At 42.5% G+C, this 9,761-nt stretch overlaps 1 protein-coding gene across 2 annotated transcripts; it reads left to right on the top strand.

Annotated features, from left to right (window-relative positions):
• Nucleotides 1–422: 422 nt before the first annotated feature.
• LOC134464112 (zinc finger protein OZF-like) lies at nt 423–9,136 on the top strand. Of its 2 annotated transcripts, XM_063217566.1 has the most exons (6): nt 423–466; nt 669–738; nt 1,506–1,599; nt 4,938–5,005; nt 7,234–7,465; nt 7,757–9,136. In XM_063217566.1, the coding sequence occupies exons 2-6, from the start codon at nt 727–729 to the stop codon at nt 9,091–9,093; spliced, it is 1,743 nt and encodes a 580-aa protein (XP_063073636.1). In that variant the 5' UTR covers nt 423–466; nt 669–726; the 3' UTR covers nt 9,094–9,136. The 2 variants fall into 2 exon arrangements, with proteins under 2 accessions (XP_063073636.1, XP_063073637.1); XM_063217567.1 differs by lacking the exons at nt 423–466; nt 4,938–5,005.
• Nucleotides 9,137–9,761: the final 625 nt, after the last annotated feature.

The raw sequence follows: 9,761 nt of genomic DNA, 5'->3' as shown, positions 1-9,761 counted from the left end.
CTAGTTCCCTGAGTCAACACCCCCTGGTGATTCTGAAACCTTAGCCCATGCTGATAACTTCTGGCATGGTTGCCAACTTTTAACAGAAAATGCCATCAAACATTTATTTTAGGGTCTTGGCAGGCTGACTATATTGTTGCATTATTGTTGTTGCATTATTACCGGTATTATTATTCACTTGGAGTGGAGCGGTCCTTGGAGTTTCCAGCAGGAGGCGCTAAACACTGGGAAAGCTTATCCCGGAGCAGCGTTTGTGGATTCATTCGTAGAAGAAGCAAACTCGCAGACAAAGGAAACTTCACAAGCAAGTTCCGTAACACACGGCTCTAGGAGGTAAAACAATTACAAACGGTACATTGTGTTTCCCCACGTTATACTGATTTTCATGATAGTTTACCATTTTGATATCCCCCTTTCCTTGCAGCTTCGTGTCTTCAGTCCCAGCTGCAACATACTCGGATGAAAGGTGGGTGAAATCCGCCGCCTGTGATCTGGTTTTCACTGTCCACGTTCTGCTGAGATAGCGGGCTAAATGTGTTCCGAACATTGAGAGTAAATTTACTTTCAATGGTTCCGAACAGTTAATATCGTCGCGCCAGATACTGTGCTAATGCCATTTCAGGTTGTCTAGTTTCCAAGGTATTCAATCATAACCATGTTTTTTTTAGCGCCCTGACTCGATGTCTTGAAGTCCCAGCCCAAGACTCATTCTTAAAGTATACACCAATGGAGTACGAGGTGAGTGGAGATGAATTATTAGCCCACCCCTTGTCGTGTGACTGGAAGTCGGCTGTCTCCCTGAGAAAGAATAAAGAATTAACACCGCAATTGTAGTCACGTCTTTGATAGCCCATTCTACAAGTCCTGGCAGCCAATTAGCAGAGGTGGAAAGAGTACAGAAAATGTGTACTCAAGTAAAAGTATCTTTACTTTGCCTAAATTCTACTCAAGTACAAGTAAAAGTACCTATCTAAAAATCTACTCAAGTAAAAGTAAAAAGTACTTCACTTAAAATGTAATTTGAGTAAAAGTTACTTAGTTACTTTTAATTAGCTTTCCTCTTGAGAATGTCATGTTTATTTTTCTTGAATATCGTCCTCCATAACCTCTATCTCTTGCTTGGCACCAGCCATCATCAATACATTGATACAAGATAGTAAAATAGGCTAGTGGAAATGCTGTGTGCCATCCTGCACAATCTTTCATTTCCTGCAGATTGTGGCATTATTGTGCATGGCATTTTGTCTCTCAGTCATTTTTTTTTACTCAGTACTCAGACCAGGTTCCAGTGTAATTGAGTAAAGTACTTGGGTCAAAATGTACTCAAGTACAAGTAAAAGTATTAATTTAAAAAACTACTTAAAATGTACAAAGTATTCATAAAAGCTACTCAAGTACAATACTTGAGTAAAAGTAATTAGTTACTTTCCAGCCCTGACAATTAGAAAAGGCCTATCACACACACACACACACAACAACAATGTAATATTTCCCATGTTTTGCAGAAAGAGGACGGTCTACTGCAGAATGTAGACATCTGCATTAAAGAGGAAGAAGATGACGCAGCTGTTGCTGATGGATACCAGTGTACTCAATCTGGTATGACACACACACACATACACACACTGGGTCTACCACTGCACATCTTCTTGCTGAACAGTTTGCCAAGACCAGATCTGACGTGTGATTGTTGGATCATCACTGGGGTTGTGGCTGTGTTAGGCCCTTGGTACGCTTGCTGTAAGCTGTAAATAACACGCATAACCGCGAGCAACAGACTGCACATACTTGCTATAAAAGCAGTTGACCAACATGCACAGTACTGGCGGTATCATCCAGGGGGCAGAGAAAACGGCATTGCTATACACTCGCTTCCAAAAGAGTTGTCTCCTATCCATCTGTTTGGAATAACGGTTAATAACCTGACTTTCAATTAATCACTTGGCTTCAGAAGTCACTCATATGAAATGAAAATGTATGTACAAAAATAAATTTCATGCACCAAAGAAAGATTGACCCTTTAATGAACACAGACAGGGCAGATTTTCACAAGACAAAAGTTTTGTCGCCTATCGAACATAATGTAAAAATGAGCAGATAAGTCACTTCAAAACACTTCAAATACGCAGATTGGGTGTCATACTTAATCACTGAATCACTCTCACCTCTCCAGAAAATCGACTTTGGCCTTAGGTGTATGTTTAGGGTCTTTGTAATCATGGAAAGCAACACAATGAAAATCAATGGAGTTCAATGAGAGATGGTGACATATTCGCTATTCGTAGAGCAATACATGTTTAACTTCATGATTAAATCAATGATAAAAGCCCTCAAACACCTGCAGCATGCATGCAGCTCCTCATAAGAGCTGTATCTGTACCATGTTTCACTTTATGCACCATTTCTCTTTTTTCATATTTTCTCAGCATTTGCGAGGCTGAGGGAGAAACATTAGCCCCCCGCCCATTAACTTAATTCCTGCTTGTATGCAATTCGGCAAGCCTGGTCTCCATAGGCTTCCAGATCAGTTCTTCCTTGCAGCTGCTTACATGTGTTCACATTAGGCTTCAATACTAGCACAATAGTCATAATAATACTTTTATTGTATACCCAGTATATGTATTGCATTGCATTATAGCAATGTAATAACAATTATACCATGTAACGTGCACATGCACATCCCCCGTGTAGTGGTATTCATTTTCTTGTTGGAGGTATTAAAAATGGTATTAAAAAGCATTAAATTGGGTGAGCAAAAATGTGCAGATGCCCTGAGTAGTGTCATACTCAGAGCCCCATGGTGGTGGATACACCAGAGGCCTTCGTTCAAATGAAACCTAGACTACCGCCGGTTGGTGTGGAAGGACAGATATGTTTCCATTAGGGGTGGGCAAACATGAAAATCTTTAATCGCATTAACTCAATGGCTATTTGCCAACCTATCAGTCTAAATTATATACAGTCAATCCGGAAAGTATCTTACAGCCTTATTCCAAATGCTACAAATAAATCTCTGTTGTCAAAATCCTACACAAATTATTCCATTATGACGATGTGAAAAACAAGTTGTCTTGACAGTTTTGAAAGTTTATAAAAATAAAAGACAAGGAAATCATATTTACAAAAGTATTCACAGCCGTTGCTTAATACTTTGTAGAACCACCTTTCTTTCATATGTCCCGCCTTCTCTCACGGTCAAAGACTCCCACCTTCTCTCTTATCTGTCACTATTATTTAAGGTGTTTCAGCGACTAGAAACTAATTGACTGTCTGTTGGCATTGACGGCAATTACATCTTTCAAAACAATGACGTTGACATGACTAACACTATCTTAAATGCTGACGAGGTTGCCGATGTCGCGAAATCATAGCCTACCATGTTGATGCAGCCTACTATGCATGCGCAGCACCATGTAGACACCAAAACGTTGCGTGAGGAATGTAATATCTCGCGGTCCGCTTTTTGATCAGGTTCTTTAGTAAGCCCGCGTGGCGTTATTGACAGCTGATAGATGGCCAGCATAACAGTACCCTTTTCATGCTGACCGGACAATAGACTTGCCTTGCGAGCTGCAAAGGCGAGCCACATGCTGCTCGAGAGTTGCACAAGGAGGACTGTAGAACTGTGTAGCCTACCGAAAATGTCCATTCAGAAGTTGACGTCCTTCTGTAGGCTATGTCTGTTTTGTTTTGCCTACTTTTCTAGACTTTCTTTTTCTCTGTCAGCAGTCACTGGAAGCAGCAACAAGCGTGCTGACGCTTTCAAAATAAAAGCCACGAACGACGGGTCATAAAAAAAGAAAAAAAACCCCTGCTGCGTTATAGCGTTAACAAAATTGTCTGGCGATATTGACCTCACTAGTTAACGCACTGTTGACGCGTTAACGTTACCCAGCCCTAGTTTCCATGCATTTTCGCCACCGCCGGTAAAAAGCGCTTCCGTCCCGCGATGTGGCCCTAGTGTCATAGTCAGAGCCCATGGTGGTGGATACTCCGGAGGCCTGTGCTGGGTTCAATAGAAGCTGAGATAGTGTTAGGAAAGTTAATTTTGTACGTGAACTAGTTCAATTTCACAGCTCTCAGAATTAACTAGTTTGTCCATAGTTCATATTCTCCCCCCCCCGGGAAAAAAAGAAACAATCATTGAAAAAGCCCATATAAATGCTTCACAGATGGCCATTATTTCTGTTACTGTATGGACTGGACTTAAATCGGGTGCGTGGACTCTGTAACGTTTTCCTGCACTGTTGTTCTCTGTCTCATGCGCAAAATTTGCCATCCTGCAACATGCCAGCAGGCAGCTTTCTCTTGTTGTTGGTGCTGCGCGCGGCGCATTTTAACTTAAATAGTGAAGCGAGAGCACTCCACACTTATTCCAAACGACCAGAAGATGGTCGGTAGAGGCGTTAATCTAAAAAGTCACCGGGAAGTCAGAAAAGTCGCACACTGCTGGCTGGTTGCTGACCGCTCTGATTTTAAGTAGAGCTATGCCTGCTGTTTGCTTGGTCCCGCCTCTTTGCACGAGATGAAAGACAGTCGGAGAGAATGGTGTCTGACGCTGTCAGAGAGAATGGATAAGACATAATATTATACTCTCTGACACTGTGTTTAGTCGCGGTTTCTGCAGGAATATTAATGAAATCTGGTAACTACGGAATGAACGGAATGAAGAACTAATGAACGTGTCGTTCATGGGCTCCAGAATGAATGCGTTCATAGTTCATTCATCATATTGTAAATAGTGTACGTTCAGTTCACGTTCGCTCAAAATATGAACTAATTCATGAACTTTAGTTCATTGAACGCGTTCGGGTACATCACTGCTAAGATATGAGTTCATCTTCTTTTGTTCCCCTTCGATGTTGTGTTTGTGTTCTGCCAAACAAGCCCATTTGTGCTTTTAATTGTTGTTGATCTGTTTTTGATTTGTCCTGTAGATGAAACTGACTCTGCCCCAGAACAGATCACCTCCTCATCTGCAGACATTAAAGCTGAACCAGTACAGGTAGAGTGACTATTCGCTGTTACTGAAGTTATTATGAGAACACTTTTATATGTAACTAGAAATGCACTCAGAGAGTGCAGACCTCCGTCAAGGAAGCCATTTGATAGAACATTTGACTGTTACATCCTATTTTTTAGTCTTTCTGCCTTGTTTTTGTGTAGTTAGAAACGGGAATATCAAAATTCACCCTATCCCGCAATGGTGGGGGGAAAAAAATTAAATCCTGGTTCCAGATCTACACCAAATCTGCTTGTTCCTTTTGTCATTCCCAACAACTCCACAAAGTTTCATCCAAATCCGTTCATAACTTTTTGCGTTATCCTGCTGACAGACAAACAGACAAACCAACGCAACCAAAAGCATAACCTCCTTGGCGGAGTTAATAAAGCGTACATGGGGCAGCCGTGGCCTAGTGGTTAGAGAGTTGGTCGTTCAATCTAGGGGTTGCCGGTTCGAATCCCCCCTGACCTCTCCCTACACCTCCATCCATGGCTGAAGTGCCCTTGAGCAAGGCACCTAACCCCACATTGCTCCAGGGACTGTAACCAAAAAAAACCCCCTGAAAAACAATAGTTGTAAGTCGCTTTGAATAAATGAAAGCGTCAGCTAAGTGCAATGTAATGTAATGTAATAATGTAATGTAAGTTTTAAAATGGTTGTTTGTAGATATCCAAAGATACTGCTACTGCTATTAGCCCAACACTTCTTCGATACATATACTCGTGTCGATACCATAGACTAGGGCTGCGCGGTATGGACGGTATACTATCGTGCGCGGTATTTTTTCCACCAAGGTATAGATTTTGTCCATACCGCTCTACCGCCATAGCGCATTGCGTCCTACAGATGGCAGTAGACAATGTTTTGATACACATATTCATGTCGATACCATACGCTACACTGATTCTGTTTTCCCCCTGTCCTCCATTAACCCATTGATGCTGGATGTTCCGTTGCGCAACATTGACCCTGGTGCCTGGAGCTGCATGACGCAACATTCAGGCTCCTGAGATTTTAGATATTTTTATTTAAGATTTTGGGCATGTTAGAGCTATATCAACTTATCTCGTGTTTTATGTGCTTCAGAGGCTGAGATATTTAGGTTTTTATAGGCAGACAGTACCTTTCCCAAAAAGGGCTTAGGCATTAACACCAATTTCTGCAGGTGCTTCAGGCATCAATGGGTTAACCCTATCCAGACCGGGGGGGGGCTAAAAGTGCCCGCACCAACTTTGATGTCGTATAACTCCTGAATGACTTAAGCTATGACTACGAAACTTGGTGACTTTTCCTAAAATGAAGTTGGCTACAATGTGATACCAAAAGATTAGGTTTATCGTTTTTGCTGTTGCCATGGCAACGGTTTTCTGACAGGTACGTCTGACCAAAAATCACTGATCTAAGTCTCATCAGTGTACACTCCTTATTGCATACTACTTATGGTATAGTTATTCCATTACATTAGCATAACATTACCTAATATAATATTAGCTTAATTAATTATCATTAATTTATGCTAATTTATGCTAATTTAGCTAATTTCACGACGTCATCACATTTATAATCAAATAGCTGCTTTTATCGTTACCAATGTACATTTCACCTCAATTTTATTTCTTCTTTTTATTTCTCATTGCTTGTGTGTCTTATGTAGATCATGCCCTGCAAATTTGGTAATAATGCATCCTGTTGTTGAGGGCTGACTGCTTGCGGCAATGTTATATGAAACCGAAGCCGCTTTGCCATATATACGACGTGATTTTGTCAAATAATTTTTCAATTTTTTTTACATTTTCATTTGCATCAGAAACCCTTGTGAACATTTGAAGTGGTCTGATGCACATAATAACTAAAATTGATGTGCATTACCCAAGTTAGATGGAAAATACAATTAGGTGACAACTGGGGCAATAAAAACAGGAAATGATGTCATAATGACGTCATAATACCCAATAATGACACCAAACTTATGTCAATCAGAGATTAATGGCTGAAGATCATCCCCTCCAAGTTTGGTGGTCATATGCCATTCGGTTCCCAAGTTATGAGGGGGGGGTCAAAAGAGCCCCCCCCCCGGTCCCAGGAATGCCAAAAAAGCCCGGTCTGGATAGGGTTAAAGACAAAATACATAGTGCAAATGAAATGACCTGAGATTACATGGAGAATATTAAATAACTGAAACTGTTTGCTGAAGACCAATTCCTGTGTCCATTGTCGTCTGGTTTTAGGAAGAGGAGAAATCAGACGTGACTCCAGTCTTCAGCTCAGATGTGGCTCCAGTCGTCAGCTCAGACCTGGCTCCAGTCGTCAGTTCTGCTATGAGCCAGTTCCCTCCAGATCCACTGTCCTTGGTGAAGTGCAGGAGGTTATCAGTGCTAGTGGTCGATTGCTGTGCAAGACAAGGTCAGCTAAAAACACAAGACCACAAGAATAACACGGATGGAGAAAACCCCAAAACTGGTAAGCACTCACTCACTCACTCACTCACTCACTCACTCACTCACTCACTCACTCACTCACTCACTCACTCACTCACTCACAGAAACATCCTGGAAGGTGTCTTGTTTCTTATTTGGTAGCAATGTCCACATTGATACAGCCATGATTACCTTTTATTTAAGAATCTGTAGTTTGAATCTTGAGTAAAGTATTTATCATCTATGTACAGTTTTTAATCAGGGGGTGTATGTATATATCTGTGCAGGGATACCTAATATGAAGATTTCCAATTGTGTTGTGTTTTTGGTGCAGGAACAGGAGGAGAATCCCAACCTGCTTTGTCAGCTGCCCTCCCAGAGACCACATTGAAGAAGCATATCTGTTCTGGTGTTGACAAGAGCTTTAGTAACGTGAAAACTCTAAAAGCACACCAGCAAACCAAACAAGGGAAGACGCCTCATTGCTCTGTCATCGCAAAACCTTTCGCTACAAAGAGGTGTTTGAAGAAGCACCAGAGTATTCACACTGCAGACCAGCCCATTCAGTGCAGACAGTGTGTTAAAGGTTTTAGTACAGCAGCAGAACTTAAACAACACCAACTTACACACACCGGACAGACACCCCATCAATGTGGAGAGTGTGGAAAATGTTTTACCCATTTGGTGCACCTCAAAGCACACCAGCGTATTCACTCTGGAGAGAGGCCATACAGCTGTGAACAGTGTGGTAAATGTTTTACACAAGCGGGGAACCTCAAAAGACATGAGCGTGTTCACTCTGGAGAGAGGCCATACAGCTGTGGTCAGTGTGGTAAATGTTTTACACTGGCAGGGAGTCTCAGAGAGCACCAGTTCATTCACACCGGACAGAAACCCCATCAATGTGGACAGTGTGGTCAAAGGTTTATACAGGCGGCGCACCTCCAGTCACACCAGCGTATTCACACAGGAGAGAGGCCATACAGCTGTGGACAGTGTGGTAAATGTTTCACCCGGGCGAGGGGTCTCAGAGTACACCAGGTCATTCACACAGGAGAGAAGCCATACAGTTGTGGCCAGTGTGGTAAATGTTTTGCACAGGCGAGGGGTCTCAGAGTACACCAGCTCATTCACACAGGAGAGAGGCCATACGGTTGTGCACAGTGTGGTAAATGTTTTAGAGATTTAGGGAGTCTCCAAAAACACCAGCTCACTCACACCGGACTGAAAGCCCATCAATGTGGACAGTGTGGGAAAAGGTTTACACAGTCAGGTAGTCTCAGACTACACCAGCGTATTCACTCTGGAGAGAGTCCATACAGTTGTGGACAGTGTGGTAAATGTTTTACACAGGCGTGGCACCTCAAAGTACACCAGCGCATTCACACAGGAGAGAGGCCATACGGTTGTGGACAGTGTGGTAAATGTTTTACAGATTCAGGGCACCTCAAAGCACACCAGCGTATTCACTCTGGAGAGAAGCCATACAGCTGTGGCCAGTGTGGTAAATGTTTTACAGAATCAGGGAGTCTCAAAAAACACCAGCTCATTCATTCCGGACAGAAACCCCATCAATGTGGACAGTGCGGGAAAAGGTTTACACAGACAGGGAACCTCAAAGCACACCAGCGTATTCACTCTGGAGAGAAAGCCCATCAATGCCGACAGTGATGGAGGCGTTATCGGCTCCCAGAAGCACTTAAAGCAGGGTAGCCGCGCGGTCTAAAATGTCTTAGTCTTAAAAAAGACTTAAAAAGGTCTAAAATATCTGTCCGATGTCTAACATTTTTAACAAAGGTCTAAAATGTCTTTTGTCTTTTTCCCCCCAGCCGGTCTGCTTCGAAATGCAATGTAGAAAACGTGACCGTCAAACATGAACATTAATTTTGGAAAATGTGAACGAGCGTCAAATACGCAAACGACACTCGTGCATTTCGGTTCTGTTAGCGCGTGAGGCAGCTGGTCAGGGGAGGATTGTTTGTAGGCTATCTAAGAGTGGTTGTTGAGGATATTTGTGTCATTGTGGAAAATTGGGCATTTAAGCCACGGTGTGCCAAATGTATTGCGTCGTCCCGGAAGACCGAATTCTGTGGATTGATTTACCTCCACTTCGACTGACAGCCAGCAACACAAACCGTGCCCAGCGGCAAATCCAAGGGCTGAGTCGATAAAGGTTGGTGAAGCTCCGTCACTTCTGGCAGAGGTGTTCTCTGCGTCTTACAAATCATCACGGACCACCACTATAACTGCCATTATATTATTTTAACAATGCGCAAATGTCTCGCCAAAACAATGAAACACGTGACGAAACTAATCATATTAGCTGTAAATAGCGTATC

Source organism: Engraulis encrasicolus, chromosome 15 (genome assembly GCF_034702125.1).
Source record: "Engraulis encrasicolus isolate BLACKSEA-1 chromosome 15, IST_EnEncr_1.0, whole genome shotgun sequence".
Taxonomy (NCBI): domain Eukaryota; kingdom Metazoa; phylum Chordata; class Actinopteri; order Clupeiformes; family Engraulidae; genus Engraulis; species Engraulis encrasicolus.
Note: the sequence above shows the minus strand (reverse complement) of the source record. Positions and strands in the feature narration are given on the sequence as shown.

Coding starts and splice junctions, on each gene's coding strand:
- LOC134464112 (XM_063217566.1), top strand. Junction 1,600..4,937: donor ATACCAGTGTACTCAATCTG/GTATGACACACA, acceptor TTTGTCCTGTAG/ATGAAACTGACTCTGCCCCA. Junction 5,006..7,233: donor TTAAAGCTGAACCAGTACAG/GTAGAGTGACTA, acceptor GTCTGGTTTTAG/GAAGAGGAGAAATCAGACGT.